This window comes from Lagenorhynchus albirostris, chromosome 8, assembly GCF_949774975.1.
Source record: "Lagenorhynchus albirostris chromosome 8, mLagAlb1.1, whole genome shotgun sequence".
NCBI classification, from domain to species: domain Eukaryota; kingdom Metazoa; phylum Chordata; class Mammalia; order Artiodactyla; family Delphinidae; genus Lagenorhynchus; species Lagenorhynchus albirostris.
In genome coordinates, this window is record NC_083102.1 from 15639233 (window position 1) to 15661881 (window position 22649).

Below are 22649 nucleotides of genomic sequence, written 5' to 3' on the forward strand. Positions count from 1 at the left end.
ACATCTCCTAAGAGTCCTGTGGTAGTTTTCTATTGAAGCCCATTAGAGAAGCCTTGTACCTATCGCTTTCTTCTCATTTAAAAAATGTACTATCTTCTCATTTAAAAAATGTACTATCTTCTCATTTAAAAAATGTACTAAAGTCTCTGATATAAGCCGCTTTTGAATCACTGTTAAAGAGAATGATTTGGTACGAATCTCAGTGTAAGGGTAAACTACTGAGATACAGGCATGCACGTTTTTTCCCCTCTTAAAATGAACCTGTGCCACTCTGACCACCACTTCTTCCAATCCTGATCCAGTAGTCAAAACACAGTGAGGTGTCATTCTTTATAACCAGCCATCAACTTAGCTTTGAACTAACACGATAGCTACTCATTTGGTTCTTACTGAATTGTTTCTCCCGTGAGCCCCGATTGGCGAGGTTCCCACGTGTTGTTCTGGTTCTCATAGTCAGCTCACAAAGTCCTTTCCCTTCCCGTAGCTTTCTGCTCTAGGATTTTGCTTTTTGTTCTCTCCAAATGAAAAATATAAAATGTACTGGCTGTCGGGGAAATAGAAAGCTTTTATTCGTGTCCAAACCATGATGAGCAGTGGCACTCTTCTCCTTCTCTCCGTGTCTCTAGGGAAGTTGTGGAGTAGACCCTTCTGTGCCTTAGCTGTGGAGGATCCTGCCTACCCCAGACACAGGGGCACATCTGTGCTTCCTCAGGGGAGGTGTCTCTGGAAGCATAAACACTTCATATGCAAAGTGCTTCAGATAATGTGTTCCTTAGCACAGAGCAAACGAAGCTGTTTGAAGAGCAGGTTAAGTGAGTTTTATTGCAGTACTTCGGAGACGGTCCCAAGAGTGCGGTAGGTGTAGTCGGCTGGTGTACACACGATCAGCGAGTGACCGCGGAGTAGGAGTGAAGCCGTGCTTGGCTGTATCAGTTATTCTCCTGAAAGACATGAGGCCCAGGTGTGAGACGTCTGTGTTCACCTTTCCGGAGACCTGCGTATGATGGAAAGAGGGCCATGCTCTGTCCGTGCACCACTCTTGCTTCTCTGCCTTAGCCCTCTGTTCCATTCTCATCGCTCCGATTCAGGCGCTCATTGCCTAATATGTGAATTTCCACTGTGAACTCTCATTACTTAATATCTTTTTTTAAAATTGAAGTATAGTTGGTTTACAATGTCGTGTTAGTTTCAGGTGCACAGCAAAGTGATTCAGTTATATATATATATTCTTTTTCAGTCTTTTCCATTACAGGTTATCATAAGATATTGAATATTGTTCCCTGCGCTATACAGTAGGTTCTTGTTGTTCATTACTTAATCCCTGTGTGACCTGGCCTGCCATCGTGGTCTCCCTCATCTCCGCCTAGATCACTCCATTCCAGTGACCCTGGCTCCTGGTCACTCTGCAAACATCCCACAGTCCTCATGCCTCTGGGCTGTGCACTTTCTGTTCCCTTTGCCCGAAGTGCTTTTCCCCCAGATAACTACATGGCCAACTCCCTCACTTCCTCCTGGTGTTTCTTCTTTTTTTTTTTAAAGTATTGCTTTGTAGCTCAGTTTTTTTATTTTTATTTTATTTTTTCCTGGCCATGCCATGCAGCATGCGGGATCTTAGTTCCCCAACCAGGGAACGAACCCGCACCCCCTGCACTGGAAGCGTGGAGCCTTAACCACTGGACCGCCAGGGAAGTCCCCCTCCTGGTGTTTCTTAAAATGTATCTTCTCAGTGAGAGCTTTCCTGGCCAACCTGTCCCAACTTCAACTCTCCGCTGCCCCGATACCCCCTAGCTGCCGTTCTCACTTTAATTGTTCTCTTTAGCACTTATTCCTGTCAGCGTATCGTGTATCACACTTACCTATCGTGTTTATTGTCTGTCTCTCCCAGGAGAATGTAAGCCCCATGAGATAAAAACAAATTTGTTTTCAATGTTTTATTCACTACTGTATCCCCAGTGCCTGGGACAGTGAACGGCACTTAGTAGGTGCTCAGTATTTATTGGTTGACTGAATTAATATATCAATTATCTCATTTCCTTTTGTCTTCCTCCTCCTGCTTTCAGATAGTGCTGCATCCTGCCACCAGATTGAATTATTATTTTTGGCCACATGAGTCTCAAAAATTATTAGTGCCCCATTGCCTATTAGGTTCAAATTTGTATTTCTCACTCGAGATTTAAGGGCTTTAGCAATCTTTTCCCAATCCACCTTTCTAGCCTAACCTGCATCGCCCATCCGGGACTTCTCTTTGGGAAGTCTGGCCTGCGTGCTGGCCCCAATCCTTTGCAGCCGCACAACTTGCTACCCAAGTAGATATTCCAGAGCCTTACTAGCCTACAGACACAGGTGGGATCACATGAGCATCAGTAATGCAGACTTCCTGTTCTTAACTCCACCCATTTATGTAAGACCTCAGCCTTTTGCAAGATAGCCTTCCCGTCCGATATCTCTGGAATTCCCCCAAAGACATCACATTTGTGGTCACAAAAATTGTTTAGCTGTACTTACCATGAAGCCTCTACCCCACTTTCCCTCTAGTATTTATGAAGGTCTTCTGTCCCTCAAACACCTATAGAATGCCTCTTTCTCTCTTCTTTTGGGATTGCCTATCCTGAAAATGCTTGTGTCCTAGAGGGGTTTTGTCTCAATTCCAAAGCCACCAGTTCTCCAGACTGGGGTTGGGCTGGGGGCTTACACTGAGGAGAAAGCCCTAGTCTGCAAGCCCTTTCACCTCTCCTTCCTCCCTCCCTCTCTCCTCCCTCCCTCTCTCCTCTCTCCTCCCTCCTCCCTCCCTCCCTCCATCCCTCTCTCCTCCCTCCTCCCTCCCTCCCTCCCTCCCTCTCTCCTCCCTCCCTCCCTCTCTCCTCCCTCCTCCCTCCCTCCCTCCATCCCTCTCTCCTCCCTCCCTCTTCCCTCCCTCTCTCCTCCCTCTCTCCTCCCTCCTCCCTCCCTCCCTCCATCCCTCTCTCCTCCCTCTCTCCTCCCTCCCTCCCTCTCTCCTCCCTCCCTCCTCCCTCCCTCTCTCCTCCCTCCTCCCTCCCTCCCTCCATCCCTCTCTCCTCCCTCTCTCCTCCCTCCCTCTCTCCTCCCTCCTCCCTCCTCCCTCCCTCCCTCTCTCCTCCCTCCTCCCTCCCTCCCTCCCTCTCTCCTCCCTCCCTCTCTCCTCCCTCCCTCCCTCTCTCCTCCCTCCCTCCCTCCCTCTTTCCTCCCTCCCTCCTCCCTCCCTCCATCCCTCTCTCCTCCCTCCTCCCTCCCTCCCTCCCTCTCTCCTCCCTCCCTCCCTCTCTCCTCCCTCCCTCCCTCCACCCTCCCTCCCTCCACCCTCCCTCCCTCCACCCTCCCTCCCTCCACCCTCCCTCCCTCCTGTCTTCTCCCTCCTCCCTCCCTCCCTCCCTCTCTCCTCCCTCCTCCCTCCCTCCCTCCATCCCTCTCTCCTCCCTCCCTCTCTCCTCCCTCCCTCTCTCCTCCCTCCTCCCTCCCTCCCTCCCTCCATCCCTCTCTCCTCCCTCTCTCCTCCCTCCTCCCTCCCTCTCTCCTCCCTCCTCCCTCCTCCCTCCCTCCCTCTCTCCTCCCTCCCTCCCTCCACCCTCCCTCCCTCCACCCTCCCTCCCTCCACCCTCCCTCCCTCCTGTCTTCTCCCTCCTCCCTCCCTCCCTCCCTCCCTCTCTCCTCCCTCCTCCCTCCCTCCCTCCATCCCTCTCTCCTCCCTCCCTCTCTCCTCCCTCCCTCTCTCCTCCCTCCCTCCCTCCCTCTCTCCTCCCTCCCTCCCTCCCTCTCTCCTCCCTCCCTCCTCCCTCCCTCCATCCCTCTCTCCTCCCTCCTCCCTCCCTCCCTCCCTCTCTCCTCCCTCCCTCCCTCTCTCCTCCCTCCTCCCTCCCTCCCTCCCTTTCTCCTCCCTCCCTTTCTCCTCCCTCCCTCCCTCTCTCCTCCCTCCCTCCCTGCTAGAATATCTCTTGAGCTCCTAATATGTGTCAGGCAGTGTTCCTGGTGTTGGATTAGGGCAGAATGGAAATACAGAGGAATCTCCATCTTCTTGTAACTCTATACTTTGTAACCCAGGTCCTCTCAGGAAAAGTTCTGCTTTGCCGTTTCCCTTTGAGACCCTCGTGACCCACAGCCAGTGTTCCCACTCCCCACCTTCCGCCTGACCCCCGACCAGGCACACAGAGAGGCCTCCACACTCCACCGTTAAGCATGGTGCCCAGTGACTCACGCAGATGGACGCCTGTGGGCCCCTGGCTCAGCGCCCCATCGGACACGCAAAAGCCTGCTCTGTTCCTTTGAGGAGGCATCAGTGCCTACTATGTAAAGAGACTTTGGATCCTCTCCCTGCTGGAGTGGCTTCAATTTTCAAATATTACATCTTTTCAAGGCCCAGTTCAACACTTTGCTGTCTTTGGTGTTACGTCCTTTGTACTGAGTCAGCCGCTGGGGCTTCACCCTGCTCTAGATTACAGCTTTCACTGTCTGAGCTGTTCATTCAGCACTCGGCCGTGCACGGTCTTCTCTTGTTAGTGACCTTTTCTTTCAAGTCCTCCGTGTCGTCTCAAGTGGTACGCCAGCTTCTCCCAGGAAGGACGGAAGCGTCTTTCTCTTTATTTCCCGCACAGCACTCAGAATGCTGACATTGTTCCAGCTACATGCAAGGTTCACACGTGGGACATCTCAGACCATCCTGATTCCCGAGAGCTGGCGTGTGCGGATGTAGGCGCATCGGTGTGTATTTGCGTGTTGCTGAGTATTTTCGTCACTTGTCTACGTGACCCCTTCCCAACCCCTCAACCTCCTGTGGCTCCCTCCTCCTTTTTCTTTCGTATATTCTGAGGTACTTCTGGCATCATTTGGTATCTAGGGTGGCGACGCTGTGGGGATATCCCAGAGGGATCCGGCCCTCACTGAGCCCTGTCCAGAGGACACGTGGCACAAACACCTGGGGCCCTGACAGATCAAGGCCTTGACTCCGGCAGCAGTACCCAGGCTGAGGGTTTCACACAGAGGGAGGGCTCCCTGCAGGAGACCCTCAGAGGTGGGCTCTGAGATTCCCCCCTCCACCCCGCCCCGCTGACGGGAGGCATCTCTGTTCCCCGGTCTGGGCTCTTGAAATCCTGCCGTCTCGGAGCGACTTAGTTGCGCAGCGAGGAGCCACGGTAGGGGCGCTGACGCGTCAGCTAGCCACCCTCTCGGTTTGTCCAAAACGGCCTGTGTTCTGTTTGAGGAAAAGAGGCGCCGGCGTGAGTGGCGATGGAGCCTGTGCTTTGGCCCTGAAACCACATGAACAGAACTTCCAGATAATGTCAGTCTTCTTTTTCCCTAGCACCAATTTACAGGTTGCATCCTAGACACCCCAGGGAGTAGAACTTGCCGAGAATGCTTGTCGTTTCTTCTAATTGGGTTTTTAAATAAATCAAAGAACCCTTGTTTGCATCTACCTAGGATTATACAGCAGCAGTGTTCTTGTTCGTGTTGCCCGTAGGGGCGATCCCCACTGGAAGGACGCTGAATTCCTGACACTCTGAAGGCTTAGGAAGCTTCCTTCCCTGCACTTTACCGAGCAGTCCCTTCACCCCACCCTCGGAGAGGAAGAAAAGGGTAGCCTTGCCCGGGCCCAGTTGCCCCGTCTCCCCCTCCCATCACTGTGCCCCTGTAGACCGAGCTTTGTGTCCAGAAGGGAGGATAAAATTCTTCTTGCCGCACTCGCTGTTTCTCCTTTGCCTGACTCCCAGTGCTCAGTTTCTGTTTCTCACCATGATTCTTCTGACGTGGGAAAGGTGAGGGGGCTGAGAATTACTGGGAAGAAGACAGCTGGGGGAGCCTGAGTTGGGAAGCTCATCCCACCAGCCTCATGCAGCCCCCTTTTCCTGACTTTTCACCACTCGGCGCTCCATCCTGTCCTCCCCCTAGTGCCTCCTGTGCCCCCTTCCCCACTCCCAGGATGGTTGGGTTCCTGCCTGGAGCCCCTTCCCTGGCCATGCATCCTTTTGTCGCTGTGGCCTTATGATAAGGGCGGGGCTGATGGAAGCAGTGCTTCCTTGCACTGGGTCTGTGAGCCCATGTCTGGGAACTCTGTGTGCAGTGAGATGCTGCCAGGCCAGTACTTCTGTGGGGCCAGCAGCAGCCTCTGGCCCTGAGGTCTCCTGAGACAGGAGGCCAAGAAAGGGTTGCCATGTCGGCTCCGGAGACTAAATATTTCCTCCTACTTCTCCACTTCTGATCTCTGGTGATTAAAGCTGTGTGTGTGTGTGTGTGTGTGTGTGTGTGTGTGTGTGTGTGTGTGTGTGTGTGGGGGGAGGGTGGCGTCCTTAAGAATACAGTGAGAGAGGTGGGGTCAGAGGCAGGATTACTTGACCATCTTCAGGGAAAAATGAGATTTGGTGTGCGCTTATCGGGAAGGGGCTCAGCCAGCCTTGTTGTACATGCTTTTGGGGTCAAACTTCAGACTATTAGGGGTGGCATTCAATTTAAGTTTCCTTGGGCAGCAAGGAGGCCTTGACCTGTCAGAAATCATGAACTGTGAAACTAGGTTTCCCTTTCTTTCTCCTACCCTATCCTTCCCTCCCTCTCTTCTTTCTGTCTCTATCAAACGCTGTTAACTACTACCAGATATTCATTGCTACTTAGCAGAAATCACATCTCTTGTTCAAAGGAAGAACATATAGCTTGCTTGGTGGTACATATGGATCAGGGACTTATGACCAAAGGAAGTGGGTAGGTGGGATAGGATTAGATATTAAACTGTTTCTCAGGGACAGTTATATACTTTCTACCACTGCTTGCCTCTGGTCCTTTTGTCCCCGCTCCAGCTTCCATCCCCAGAGACAGGGGTCTAAGGCTGTGACAGTTTTACTTCCATGCTTGATATGAGCTGAAGTTTGGTGAGGAACTGTCACCGCTTGGAATGCCAACAGTGCCCACAGCATGGGAAACATATAGGGCCAAGTCAGAACTTTGAGTGTGTTCTCTTACAATCACTGTTAGGTCTGCTGGTTAGGTTACGCCCACCATCCTAAAGCATAGCATATCATTCATTGTGTCATTATTATATAAGTAAATTATGATCAGAGTATAATGGGATATAATCTATGTTATAGCCTATGTTGTCTTAGTTTTCACAGATGTGCCCCCTCCACTAGTTTTTACAGGTGTGACACACACACACACAATTACAAATTAATGGATTTCCTTTGACAAAATCAGGAAACCCTTAGTAAGGACACTGAGGTTACTTGATATTTGAAGCAGTAAGCCTAATTGGCCTTTTTTTTTTTTTTTGACAATTTAGTGTTTATTTATTTTTTTTGTCTGTGTTGGGTCTTTGTTGCTGTGCACCAGCTTTCTCTAGTTGTGGCGAGCGGGGGCTACTCCTTGTTGCGGTGCATGGGCTTCTCATTGCGGTGACTTCTCTTGTTGCGGAGCACGGGCTCTAGGCACGCGGGCTTCAGTAGCTGTGGCACGCGGGCTCAGTAGTTGTGGCTCGTGGTAATTGGCCTTTAAATTCATTGATGAGAGTGAATTATTAAACTTTTATAATGTTAATTTTTAAGCATGTTTGAGTCCCAGGCCATGTTTATTTTTAAAATTGTATCTTTGTGCTAGGTTCCATAACAGCTATGTCCCGATATGAAGAATAACAACTAGGCTGCTGACTTAATTTTAATGACTTTTCTTGCTTTATCATTTTTCATAGTGAAGGAAGTATTGACTTCAGAGTTTTTAAAGAAAAAGTGAGTCGTTACAATATTGAGAATGTCTAGATTCCCGTGTTTTGTCTTTATATTTAGTTTAAATCTTGCAAATAAAAATTGGAACATAACCAAGCATTAATTGAGCAGTTTCTGCCCAGAAGCTTATTATCCAGCTACTTCAAATAACTTTAACTAATTAAAGCATAGTCGTAAACCAAGAAGTCAGCAGTTGAGACTTCGGATTCACTGGAGCAGTTTTCATCAGTTGAGAAACAAATCCATGTATTTTTCTACTATGGAAAAAGACCTGAGGCCTTCATTCAGAATTTATTCACTTAATTTTGCATGTGATTATAGACCTTAATTATCTGATTTATCAGATTAGAAGCTGTTTAGAAGCTGTCATTTTAGAAATTGAGGGCAACTGAAGTCAGGCACTATAACATTGAAAGACTCTCTAGCCTGATAGAAAGACAGGAAGCAGAAAAATGACTGTTCTTTGTAGTAAAATACGTCATGTTGTAGTGATTATAAAGAAAAATTCAGATTATGGTTTTATATATTCTGCCTCAGAAGGCACAGAAGCATGCCTTATGAGGGCCTTTTAAAATTTAACATTGTTTAAATAAAATTAGTTTTATAACATAAAGCACTTTTCTTCCTATATTATCATCTGTAGAACACTGCACTTGAATTGTTACACACGAATGACATCGGTGTAGAGACATCTCACCCTAGGAAGCTGAGAGAGGACAGTCTTATGCCACAGGCTCTCAAACTCTTCCAGGCAAGATCCCTATTCCAAGGAGATTCCGACTTGGAATCCAGATGGAGAACAAGGCAAGGAAGGGGTATTCTGGCTTCGGCGAGTGCACTTTTGTCCCTTCCCACCATCCCCAGTGACTCCGTAGGAGCCTCAAGGAGCCCTTGGAGCTCTGCAGGCCCCAGTGCAGAGCACACGTCAGGCACAAGGCTACACCAGGGCAGGAGTTACTGGTAAGGAAGGAGGTTTTTCAGGTGGCCTTAAATAAGCCCATCAGTGGTTGCTACCATGAGTGTTGCTTTGCTTGCGTGCAGTGAAATCTGCTAGGGGTTTAGTGGATAATGGTTAGAATGAAATCAACTCCTGAGTGTCACTATAACTCTTGAGCAACAGGACTCACTCAGGAGCCCCGTGCATTTGCTGCGGGTGGTGCTAAAGCAGTGATCCCCGCCAGGAGATCCGGAACAAACAGGAGAGCAACAATAGTTTGCTCCTTACGGGCACTTAGCTCACGAAAATATTTGCAAACCTAGAATTTTATTATTGTTGCCTTGAGCGATGCTGCCATTGCTGGTGCTGCTACTAGTACTTGTTACTCTTCTTTTTGCGGTACGCGGGCCTCTCACTGTTGTGGCCTCTCCCGTTGCGGAGCACAGGCTCCGGACGCGCAGGCTCAGCGGCCATGGCTCACGGGCCCAGCCGCTCCGTGGCATGTGGGATCCTCCCGCACCGGGGCACGAACCCATGTCCCCTGCATCGGCAGGCGGACTCTCAACCACTGCGCCACCAGGGAAGCCCTTGTCACTCTTCTTGTTCTCCCTCCCCATCTCCCACCCCTTCCCCTTCCTCCCCACCTCCCGCCGCTTTCTTTTTAGTAGTAGAGCCAGGACACTTTTCAATAGTGTAGCTAGGTGCTTGGGTTTCCCTTATCCTCCTTTTTGGCAAAATCAATCGATTGCCAAGCTTACGTAAGGTTACCGACCATGTTCTTTCCTCAGGCAGAGGAACGCCACGAGTGACGAAAGCGTTTGCAAGCAGGGTACCTAAACCTTAGTCAGTGGGTATCAAGACGACGCGTGTCGTTGCTGCGGTACTGACTGCAGCGTTCTGGATGCTTGGCTGGTGGCTGGTGGCACTGTGGAGACTCCGTGTTGAATGGGTAGAACCACCAAGGAGGCGGGAGGCTACAGTTTCTTTCCTGATTCTGCGCCTTCCAAGGTGCTGGTTTGCAGTCCTTCCAGGCTCCTTGGTAGCAGCCACACCTCCCTTTTTGGCTTAAAAATCCTATCTCAGTAGGGGAAGCTGAGTCTTGTGTCTTTCTTAAGGACAGGGACTTTGGGCCTTTCACACTCGGATGCTTTGATGGGCTGGGTCACAGACTGGCTTTGTTATAATAAGTTTCTTTCAGTGCTCAACCCCCCAAATTATTCCTGCAGATCTGCCTTTTAACCTGTTCTCCATAGAGAGACCTGAGCATTTGTGAGTCAGATGTTACATGGCTCCCTCAGTATGGAATGGAGATTTCCACCCCTTTCTCTCTCTCCCTGCTGCTTGTTTTTTATTGTTAGAAAAAAGATAAACCTCAGAGAATATTTTTATTGTGAATTTTAACTGGTACTGACAGGGAGGCCAAACTGTGCATGCTTTTAAGCACGAGCCTGCTATCAGACTAATTGGCCCTGCTGTGCTCTAATTATATGACCTCGGGCACATCCCTTGCTGGGCCTGTTTTCTCATCTGTAAAATGGTAGTAAGAATAGTATCTGTTTCTTAGGGTGGTGAGGATGAAATGAGGTACTCTCTGTGAGGTGCTTACAAGAATACCTGGCACATAGAAAGTGCTAAATTCATCTTAGCTGCTTTTGCTGTTACTGGGCTGCTGCTGCTATGATGATGATGATGATGGTGGTGATAAGGATGGTGACTCGTAAAAGTTAAATTCGTCTTCTTACTTTCCAGAAGATTTGGGCAGAAACCAAGTAGCCTTGTATAGATTTGTGCTGGGAATAAAAGTCCAAGGGGATGGCCCCTTGAAATGTAAACTGTTTGGCTGTAGGGAAACCATGCTTGTTTTGAACCTAGACCCTACCCCTTAACTATTAGAGTAAACGTGAAAAAAAAATAGGTTAATAATGCCTACAATGTTAGGTTATGGAACTAAGAAAATAACAGAATAAAGAGCTTGGTTCATAGTATATACTCAGCATACAGCAGCTAGTATAATTCTGTTTTAAAGAGAAAATCTTAGGCCACCCTCAGTCATGGATATGAAGTTACTTGGTAGGTCAGAGTACTGTTGCGGAAGTTTGTCCGATTATTGAATGTTTATGACGAAGTTTTAAATTGGTTTACGTTTGCCTCATTTATGTATACTCTCTTTACTACCAGGGAGCTCTTCAGAACAGACCGTTAACATTTCTTCTTGTCTTTTGGATTGTCTGTTGTAGAAATCAGCTCTCAGGAGGAAGTGTGCGGTCTGTAAGATCGTCGTCCACACCGCCTGCATCGAACAGCTAGAAAAGGTGAGACAGCGCCACCTGCTGCAATTTTTGCTACCCTGCCAGTGTTTGGACTTCAAAGACCAGGTGTCAGTTTCCATTTTCAACTTTTTGAAAACAATGCTCTTTTAAAAACCTGGAAGTCCAACATTACCAGATTAATAATGAAAGGATGGAAGGACAATGCTTAAGTTTCATTCACTGTATTGTTTGCTGAGGTATTATTTGATATCATTTTATGTTGATTCTCAGGAAAAGGAATAATAAGGTTAGAGAGAAAAGCCTCACGTGTACTCATTTTCTTCAACAATAACAAACGTTGTTATTCACCCATGGGATTTTCCACAAGATGTTTCGTATTAAAGAAAAAAAATTCCATAGCTCTTTAAAATCATTGTTTAGACATGTCTGACCTTTGTAAGTTTACTTCTTTCTAAATTGGCTGCCATGGAGAGAGCCCGGCCAGAAGCTGAGTTCCTTGCTTTGAGCAGCGTTCCCGCTTACACAGCATTAATGCGTGGGAGGGGCTGGAAGTGACATTCCGGTGGTGTCTTTCCTCCAGAGGAGGTGGATTCTGCAGAGTCCATTTATCTGTCATCGGGGCAAGGGAAAGGCTCCAGTAGTGAGCTCTCTGCTGTCCTCTTCCTTCCATGCCTCCTGCCCCTTTTCCACGTGGGATTCTCTGTGCATCATCTATCTTGAGCTGCCATGTGTACATGTATTGAAATATTTTAGTCCCCGGGGATATTCATTTAGTTTTACGGACACATTATCAACTGTTGCCAAGTGATATTTTGTGGGAATGACTAGTAATATTTTACAATAATTTTTTTTTTTGCTGTCCCAACTCCATGTACTCATTTCCTACTTCATTTCTACGCTCCTTTCACCTTATCAAGTAGCTAAAGAAGATGTAAATGTATAGGGAGACCTCCGCATCTAAAAGTAAGGGAGTGCTGAATGCTTGAAGAATAATTTTGTGTATTTTTGTGACTCATCTTCATCATATTAAAAATGTCTCAAGTTTATATTTTCCTACTTTTAAAATCTAAAACACAGCTGGATGATTTCAGCTGCCATATATTTTTCTTCTGCCTCTTTATTATCTCAGTTTCTCAAATTTATGGCGTAAGAGCATTACTGTCTAAAGATAACTTTGATTTCATCAGTGAGACTGAAGAGTCATGGACTGGAGATAACAGGATCGCTTGGGATTATCTAAGGTGATGATTTCAAAAGACTAAGAATAGTGTAAGACTATGTTCCTTATTCTTTGAGGTTTTTTTTTTTTTTCTGTAGTCTCAATATCTGTCACTGTTGGTTTTTTCAGGTAACTCATTCTAGTCAGGTGCTTATCTCTAATATAATACACTTTTCTTTTTAAATGACAGATTAATTTCCGATGTAAACCAACATTTCGAGAAGGGGGCTCAAGATCACCGAGAGAAGTAAGTATATCAGAGCTCTAGTTCAAATACCGCCTTTTATTTCCCATTGATTCATTGGATTCATAGATATTCAGTAGGGATTTAAAAAAAATGAAGTCCATCTCCCTCTATTCCACATCAGTTTCTTTTCGATACATCAACACACACAATCAATAAAATCCCCAAGTCTCTTCAGTGTGTGTCTACGGCCCTTTCTTCTTCTCACAGAATGTATTGGGGAGCTAAGGTCTTATTGAATGGAACTAGAAAGTAGCGGGAGGAGGAGGTGGTGGAATTGAAAAGATAAGAAATAGCATTTTATTGACTTTTGGTCCATTTTAATTCCTGGAAGAGGTGGCAACTAAACTGAGACCCAAAGGGATGATCTAAGTGAAGGGCGGGGGGTTAGCTAGGAGGTGAGTGGCAGCCTTTGAGACAGAACACAAGCACACAGGCACAAAGGTGAGAGGATGTATGAGGAAGGCGTGAGACCTGAGAGATAAGCAGAGCTAGACCAGGAAGGCCCTTGTTAGCAAGGCTGCAAGTGGAATGTCTCATCATCATAGTAATTAGAGGGGGCATGGAACTGTTATAAGCAGAATATATTATTCTGGCTACAGTGTGGAGGGAATGCCATATAATTCAAGCAATATTGGAAGCATGGAGAAAAAAATTGAAGAGCTGTTCTCCTGATCTGGGCAAGAGATAACGGTGATCTGAACTAAGAGTAATACTGAGATGGAGAAAATTGGAGAATATGAATTTGAAGGAAACAGAATTGACAGGAGATAGTAATTGATTGGATTTTGGACACAAAGGCAGGGGAGCTCGGAATAAACAAGGGTTCTTCTCTGAGAAAGCAATTAGATGTTGGCAAATGAGTTGCTCTGAGGATGGGGTAGGGAAGTAATGAGTTCAGTTGTAGAACTCTCAAGTTTGAGGTGTCCTGAGGCCCCAGCTGGGGATGCCCAACAGAAAGCTGAGTGGGTAGATGAGCTTGGAGCTTATGAGGAAGATTGGGCGCTAGAGGTTAGACATTGGGGAATTGTCAGCATATTGAGATAGTAATTAAAGCTACGAGAATAGATGAATGAGTGGAATAGGAATAGAAGACGTCTGAGTACAGAGGTGTTAATGACAGTTAATGAAAAAAGACACTGTGAAGAAGAATGATCTCGTTGTTACTGACTAATACAAGGAGATTGGGAGAAAACATGGAGAGAGAATAGGCTGGCGGTGGAGGTTTGGAGAGAGATGAAAATATCAAGAGTTGTCCCTGTCCACTGTCCTCTCCCACTGTGCTTGTCTATTATGTCAGCAAGAGGAAAGTTATGGGTCATATGTAGGGTTAGGAAATCTAAGAAAAATGATAGGGTTGTTTTACCCTCCATGTCACCCAAGTGCACTGTAGCAATGGTCAGGAGATAACTCAGTGACAGCTCAGATGAAGGAGAAATTTTATTTAGGACCGTAGAAGCAACCACTTTGAGGTTTTAAGATGGACTGTATGAATTTCTAACCAGGGAATCCTTATGTCTACCTTTGGTTCCCTGTCCTTTAATCTCCCTTTTTCTCTCTGGATAGATAATTGTAATTGTATGTGCAATTTTCTAATGCAAGGATTTTTTGGGTGTGTTTTCAGCAGCTGTTATTATTTCTCTTCCATGAAGCCAGACCCTTTATAAGTGTTTTCAGCACCTTCCCTTGTCTTCGTATCAAGGACTTGCTATTTCTTCCATTCCTACATTTTCACCTCCCCACCTTCCTTCTAGATTATCTCCATCATCATAAACATGCTCTGACAGCTCCCATCTTAAAAACCAAACAAACAAAAATAGTCCTTCACCACCAGCTGTGTCTTAACTGCGGCTCTGATTCTCAGCGCTGTGTTCAGTGCTAACTTCCAGAAAGTGTTAACTACGTTAATTGTTTTCAGCGTGTCCCCTCCTAGGCATTTTAACCTGTTCCGATCTGGTTTTTACTCTACCTGTTCACTGAAATTGCTTTTTTAATGTTGCCAGTATCGCCTGAATGCCAAATCCATTAGAAATTTTTCTGTTCTTATTCGGTCTTGCAGATGTGTTCAAACTACTCAGTATTTCATCCTCCTTGAAATGCTCTCCTGTCATGACATCTTTCCTAATGTTCCTCTTATTTCACTGGGTAGTCCTTTCATTGCTCACTCCCTGGTATTCGTTGGGCTTAGTACTGGACCATGTTCTGCCTACTGTTGTTGGGAGAGCTCATCCAATCCCTTGGCTTTACATATCATGTCTGGGCTGACAACAGCTAGCTTTCCATTTCCAGCCCACACTTGGAGTTCCATTTGATATGCCCGCTGAATGTATCACAGTCATCTCAAATATAATACATTACAAACTAAACTTTTTATTTCCATCACCATAAAAACAAGTTTTTTCAATTCTTTTGTACCTCAGAAAATAAGATGACTATTGGCCCAGCTCCTTGATCGAGAAAATGGGTGAGGAAGGGGGGTCATAATGATTACTTTTCTCAGGTACTCCCCACAGCTAGTTCATTTGCCAACCCTATCAATTTTATTCATAAACTATATTTCAAATGATCCATTTATCTCCATTTCTGTTGTCAGCACCTTAGACTAAGACACCAGGATCTCTCACTTTTTTTTTTTTTTTTTTTTTTGCGGTACGCGGGCCTCTCACTGTTGTGGCCTCTCCCACTGCGGAGCACAGGCTCCGGACGCGCAGGCTCAGTGGCCATGGCTTACGGGCCCAGCCGCTCTGCGGCATGTGGGATCTTCCCAGACCGGGGCATGAACCTGTGTCCCCTGCATCAGCAGGCAGACTCTCAACCACTGCGCCACCAGGGAAGCCCTAGGATCTCTCACTTTTGACCACTACAATAGGTTCTCCAGGATTCTTTAGTTTCCCCCTTCAATCCACCATGATTTAAGAGACTCATCTTTAAAAATGAATGTTGGATTATATCATTTTCCAACTTAAAACTCTTCAGTGGTTTCCATATCGTTTAGAGGAAAACCATACCCTTGGCTTTGCATGAAAAGTCCAAAGTCCTGCAAAGGCTGGACCCAGCCTACCTCTTCCAACCCATCCAGCTACCACATGGATTTTCTTTCAGTTCTTGAGTCATGCATCCAGATATTCCTCACCTTCTGATATTTGTGTGTTTCATTGCTGTACTGGAAATCTCTTTGCATGGCTAGCTCTTGCTTATAGTTAGACCTCAGTTCAAATACAGCCCCTCAGAGGTCTTCCTTGATGACCACCTCTAAGTAGGTTAGTAGGTTGCACATTGTTCTTTATCAAAGCACCTTGTTCTGCCCTTCAGAGCACTTTGTATGTCATAATTATTTATTACTCATTTGCTTGTTTGTTGCCATCCTCCTATAGCATAAGCTTTGGGGGATCACTCGTGAAATTTGTCCCAACCTCATTGTACCAGGCAGGATGCAGAGGATGTGATCAATGAATATCTTTTGACTGATTGAATTTATAAAGGGGCTAATTTTTCCCCAAGTGTCTAAGAACTCTTGGTCTAAGAGGACAGTTTGGAGATGATACTTATGACAGATTATGACCCATGGAGATTCTTAATTAAGAGTCCTTAGGTAGTTTACTTAATGGAAATGAAAGAAGCAATCACTTTAGAATTAGTTTGACCTGGGTTCAAAGGACACCTCTGCTTCTTTTCCCCTAGATGGTGTCTCTAGGACTGGGCTCTGGAACAGGGCTATTAATCACTGTCCCCTAGGCTTTGTGGGGTGCCTGATACATGGAAATGTTTTAATGAATATTGTTTGGACTCCTCTAAGTTGAACCTTTCTGGCTGGACCTCAGTTTTCTTAGAGATAAGCTGCATGGATTGGGCTGTAATTGCTAAGATCCTTTCAAAAGCTCTGTGAATAATACTATGAATTAAACTGGCTGTTTCTGAAAATAATTGAACAATTGTGTTATGCATTTCTGCTAACAATACTGACCATAAACCCTGAAATAATGGATCACCGAGATTTTAACACCCATAAGTAATAGCCCTTTCCTTACCCAGTATTTGAAGATGCTATATGAATAATTCAGATTATTGATGAACAATAAAAAGACGTTATGGTGTCAGCAGCCTTGCTTTGCTAGCTTAACAGCAGTGAATCAACACTCATATTTGCAATGTGAAGATCCCGAGTCTAATTTCATTTCAATAATTTAGGAGATATAAATAATAGTCAAAGGAAATAGTGTGAAAAATTTAAGTGCTTGGGAAAGAAGGATGATTCTACAGAAATGGTTCTTTTCCCCCTAATTGATAAAGACAATGGATGATCCTTCAAAATGGTAACTACACAATTTAATTGTCAAAGAAATTCGGTTGAGAATTTCATTCAATTCAGCACACATTTTTTGGCTTTTACTTTGTTCCAGCTATGTTTAAGCAGCAATAGAAGAAATTTATATCAGGCCTAAGAAGACCTCTGAATAGATGGATACTTGACATCTCAAATCAGGGCCATAGATTAGAGACAATTACTCTATAGTAGTGCTTTTGTTTGAGTTATTTTATCTGGGCCTTAATTTCCTACCTATTTCCTAGGAAGGATGGTATTAAAAATAGTTAACAACTTGCAGAGTCAAATATTTAAATAAAAATTTTAAAATGTTCTCTTTTATTCCTTAAATAAACTAAACTACATGGTATTATAAACCTGCTTACCAAACGATGTGTGTTGCAGCAGAAATGATTCATTGTCAGTCTTATAATTTCTAAATAATTGTTGATTTGTGGAAACTGCTGGTTTAGTCTTTTGATTAGAGCTGTCACTAGCTAAATAATTCCATGAGTCAGCCGTGATTTCTCATAGGTAATTGATCAAATTCTTCCAATGTTTCCCTCCGTAAATTCTTAAATTGAGAGTCATTAGGTGATTTATAATCTCAGTAAGCAGAGAATTTCTCTTAACATCAATGATACTGTTCATTCTCCCTCAGCTTCTGCTAAACTAACAGCAATTATAGTAAATTTTTCTATCTCTCATAATCCTGCCTGACATTTTTATGTATTCAATATTTCCACTACTGACTGTCATTGAAATCATTTATTGAAGGAGCTTGAACCTGATCTTTCAGAGCAGAGGAGAGGTGCTGCAACACAGTGCTGCCAGCCTGGCTGGGTCTGAATCCTTGCTCTGTCCCCGACATTTGAAGTCGCCACTCTATAACTTAGTTTTGTCATCTGTAAAATGAGGACGATAATGATAATTCAAGTCAAGCCCTCTGATAACATGCCCTACAATGATGTTAACTGTGATAGAGTACAACTAGCAGTTGACCCCAGGCCTCCCCAGCCCTTATTCTTAAACAGGCAGTGGGCTAAAAGTGCTTCTCACTTGAGTGGGTGCAAAGCTGGAGTGGTCCACTTCATCTGTGAACTAGAGAGATGGAGGGTCCAATATCATCATCCCCAGTAGAGTTTTTTCACTGACCTGAAGGTATGGACGCTGATAACTGAGCAGGTTTCTGGACTTGCAGCCATAGGCCCCCAAAATTGTTTATATTGATATTTAAGCTTGGACAAACAACTACCATCAGTGGGGCACAGCCCAGTCTTCTGAGTTTGTGGGAGAACCCAATGGCATCGCCCCAGTAACATGATTCCTTTTCAGAAGAGAGCTCCAGAATCTTGGAGACCTGTTATGCCCGAAATTCACACTCTAGTTGCTTAATAATGAGGAGGTAGGAGTGGGCTCCAGTGTTGGGGGGCGGGGGGGCGGTGTATGGCATCCAGGGAGGAGCCAGGGGGATGGTAGGGTCACTAAACTGCAATTTATCAACCAATATAGAAATACTTCAATATTTTACCAACTTGGGGTTTTACTAGTTCTTTTCAACTAAACAGCACCTATACTCATGAAAATTCTCATGAAAATTAAATTATTATTACATGTAAGGCATTTTAAAAAGTGCCTGACAGTGTTAGTAGTCAAGAAATGTTAACTATTATTATTAGCTTCTTTCTGAGAACAATGTAAGAATTGTGTCCTTGTTTCATTAAACTGCCACAGTGCGAAAAGCAAGATAAAAACTAGACTAATTAGCGGGACCGTTATGCTTTTTTATATCTTATTATAGTTAAAAGACCATTATTCCTCCAGGATCTTTGTTTAGTTTTAATTTAAATTGGTTTGACGTTGCGAAGAGAAATAGAGGTGGCACTTTGGAATTGATGATGCTAACGCTTGTTAGAGGTATCTTTGTCACTCTGAATTTCATGCCTTGATATAACATCTTTTTTTCTCGACACTGATCTGTTTCCTGTGTCCCTCTGTACTTAGAACAATGCCTGGATAGTAGGCATTTGGTAAGTATTTGTTGAAAAACTGAGTATATGGTAAAGGGCCCGTGAGCCATGGCCGCTGAGCCTGCACGTCCGGAGCCTGTGCTCCGCAACAGGAGAGGCCACAACAGTGAGAGGCCCGCGTACCGCAAAAAAAATTTTTTAAAAATTAAAAAAATAAAGGGCCTATTTTAAAGGGAAAGTATGGATTGTGGCCTGACAATACGCATGTTAATTTCAGGTAAAGTATGTTTTCTCAGAAAAGGGCAGGAGAAAGACATTAGCAAATATTTCAGGTGTATTGGCCTAAGAGAGATGAGTTGTATGGAAGTTATTAGGGTTTACCTGTACCATTAGGCCTGAAGACCACCTTCTCTCTTGTAAAGTATCCCAACAGCTGGGGTGACGGGTGCTTCTATTAGGGAGGAAAAGGACCTTCCATGTTTCCTACAGCTCAAGCCAAGAATAGACCTTGGAAGCTGATCTCATTCAGGTTATCCAAGGACAGTTTAAATACAACCTCATTGCAGAATTTCGCGATATGCCCACATCTCTTGTCTCTGTCATCAGTTTCCTTCAGCTTTTCTCTTCCTTCACTTTCGCTAGTGAAAAACTGTCACCATGTAAGTCCCAAATCAGGAGATCTGTTTCTTTCTGAGAATTTAATTTCTTTAAGTTCTCTGACTCAAATGTTTAGTACAGTGCCTGCCTGGCATGTATAAAGCATTAAATACATATTGGTTTAAAAAATTGGAGGTCTTTGTCCTTCTCTCCTTCACCTTCTCATTTCTTTAAGGATATTTCTTTTACCTGCCTCAGTTTCCCACCCTCCCCCGCCCCCCCCACCCCAGCTCAAGGTCACAAATCTGCACAATGTTTTACTAGACGGAAAACAGAGTAACGGGAATTCATTACGGCCATTCGTTACCAGGAAGCCGCAGAGGGAGGGCATGATTAATGGTTTCTACAGATACGAAAGGTCACTGAGGATGGAGACTTGGCTTCATTTTCCCAAGTGGGTTCATGTTTATTGTTAAACAAATCACACATACACATATTTGTTTTTGTGCTTAGATGGGCTTAGATGGTTGTTCGTGGAAATCTTTATTCTTAAAACATTAAAAAAAAAAAACCTAACGTTGGAGTTTGGGAATTGAAACATGTTTATTTACTTTTGTTTTCCCACAGAATTTTGTGCGTCATCACTGGGTACACAGGCGTCGGCAGGAGGGAAAATGTAAGCAGTGTGGTAAGGTAAGGGGCCCGCACCCCACGGTCATCGCAGGAGTCTCCTCAGGCCTTGGCAAGCACCCAAGGTAGATGAGTCCAGTCACCCGGACCCAGGGCTCAGGACGTCCCTTCCTTTCCCAAAGGCCTCCCTTCTCTAGGTCCCCTTCCCTTAAGAGGTGTTTTATTTGTTCTAGAACTCACTCAAGAAGCAGTGGTCTCCATACAAGGAATTAGCACGTTTTAAGAGAGATGGATGGACTTTTACAGTGAATTTCATTGTGGATAGTTTAAAAAAAGGATACTTCCTATTTTGTTAAAACTCCCTCCTGAGGACTGCTGGCCCATCATACTTTTTTGAACACCAACAGAAAACCAGTAGGTTGATGAGCGATACTACTCGTGTTGATATGTTATGGTTGAGCAGAACTGGGTAGAAGGACAACATGGAAGCAAGAAATGTGTTGCTCTCTTGGGATATTATCCAATTCCTGGAAAGAGATGCCCTTCTCGTATGTGGTGACTTATGTCTACTCTCTAAGTATGACTGGCTACAGGCCCCTCAGGGTGCAGGGCCACTTGGAAGAGTGAGGTGGGGATCTGACAGCTTCATGCTCTGTAGATTCCATGTTATTGACCCTAACAGAGTTGGATTATGGCTTTTTCAATGTACAAAGATCTACTTTAGGAATGAAAGGATCCTCAGAGAAAGTTAAACTGGTGGTGAATCCTACTACAAAGATTTTTTAAAAAAAATTTACATAGACGTAAGCTGGTCTCAATAAAACAAAGTTTTGATTTGGTAGAGAGCAAGATAATTTGGGAGAGTATATTCCTCATCAATTCATTTCTAATTTGTTTATTTATTCATATGACTCTTTGGGGTCAAGCACTGGGGTGAGCTGACCAGTATGGCATTTTTGACAATAGAGGGAGGCAAGGAAGTTTTGGCTGCCTGAGTAGTGTTGAGGGCGAGCGAGACATGGAAAAAGTTTGATTAGTGTTGCTGTTTTCCCAGTGCCTGAAAGGGAAATATGCTGTAGCCATTGGTTACCAAGCTCTTCTTTGGAAGGTGGCACACTTTAGTCTCAAGGGTATGGGCCTCCATTATAACTGGTATTATCTCCTCCAGTTCAACACAGTGACTCTCAGCTGGTTCCTCTCTAGCCTGGAAAGAGGACAGGCAAAATAGGTTAAAAGGGGGAGGAGGTAAAAAGAAGAGGAGGAGGGAGGGAGAGAGGAGGAGTTGAAAGTTGCTTACCAGCCATTTTACACGGCTGGGAAAAAGGAGGTCAGCCCTCTACCCTCACATGACCTTCCTTCGCTGGCTCCGTCTACTCCTTCCCTGTCTGCTGTTGCCCTAGGGCTTATGGATTTTCTCTTACTTAGTGGATTGTAGACTGTTTACAACTTTCCCATAAGAATGTGTGCATGTGTATGCGTAAGAGAGAGGAAACAGGTGGGCGTGGCCAATTTTGAGGTCAGAGATGTGGACAGTAGGAAGGATCTGGATGAACAGGTTCTTCACTTTGGAGAAAATATCTTCACTGGACAGCCTAGTAGCTGGCACCACCTCAGCAACTTTCAAGCCATAATAGATTTGGAGGAATTTTATTAAAAGAAAATCAATAAGCATTATATATCTTGTGACAAGTATTCCCTAGCGTCGTATTTCACTCCCTTTTCTGGCTTGTCTTCTGTTGGCGTGGTCAACCGAAGGGGAAGAACTGGATGCCCTGCGCTCTGAGTTGCTGTGACCACGTCTCTCTTCCTGCCCAGTGTCCCCAGGCAGGCATCTCAGAGCACTCACAGCTCGCTGTTCATCACGGCTCTCCGCAGGGAAATCTGTGAGCCCAGCTCTTCACGTAAAGTTCCCATAATGTTGAATTGTTATATTTGTGTCCTGTGTTTATAATCCAGCTGCTTATGGATTCTCAGAGACTCAAGCAATTGTGGCATATGATGGTCTTAAACCTGTGTCTCCTTGCTGGATAATAAATAACCCTTCTTTGGAGCCTGGCTTCTCCCCTGGATTAGAGGAAGACCAGTGAGTGACTCTCTTTCCATTTGCAGATTAAGGGATTGAAGATTCATTTCAGACTTTGGTGCTATGCATAGTTTTCATCAGTACAGTTGGTTGTACATTCTTACATATCCAGAGATTTCTAAACCATTCCACACACACACACACACACACACACGCACACGCACACACACAGACTTCTATACACATTATTCCATAATTTATCCATTGGGATGGGGTAAAAAATACTTTACTTAGCAAAAAAAAAATGTTTAAACCAGTGGTTTGAAAACTTTTGGGGTTATTAGTGAGTGTTTGTGGTTAAGAGTATTTGTGGTTTCATTTTCTACTTTTTAGAATCAACAGTAAATATTTGAGACTAATTAGAGACTGATTTTCTCTCAAGCCTTGAATATGCGTTTGGCTGAGTGTGTGTGTCATATAATGAATATCAGATGAGATGGCTCGTGACTCAATTGCTCAGTTGCTTTAACATTCACTGACTATCAGGCTGCCATGTTTATGACCATCATGTAGTTTTACATTGTTTTCGTTCATAGTCCTACATTATGAAAGAGTTAAGGTCCAGGCAGAAGAGAGCTGTCACACTCAAATTATGTAATTTGATAAGTGTTTAATAAAGAGAATATTTAAAATATGTGAGCAGAAAAGAAACTACAAGGGATAGTGAAAAACTCGAGGCTA

General features: G+C 44.7%; 1 protein-coding gene across 2 annotated transcripts in view; it reads left to right on the top strand.

Annotated features, from left to right (window-relative positions):
* Positions 1-22649, top strand: part of DGKI (diacylglycerol kinase iota) — a 447808-nt gene that overhangs the window by 184051 nt on the left and 241108 nt on the right. For both annotated transcript variants that reach the window (XM_060155951.1, XM_060155952.1), the window contains exons 4-6: positions 10890-10964; positions 12332-12388; positions 19883-19948. In XM_060155951.1, coding sequence (XP_060011934.1) covers positions 10890-10964; positions 12332-12388; positions 19883-19948 — 198 coding nt within the window. The remainder of the gene's footprint in view (positions 1-10889; positions 10965-12331; positions 12389-19882; positions 19949-22649) is intronic.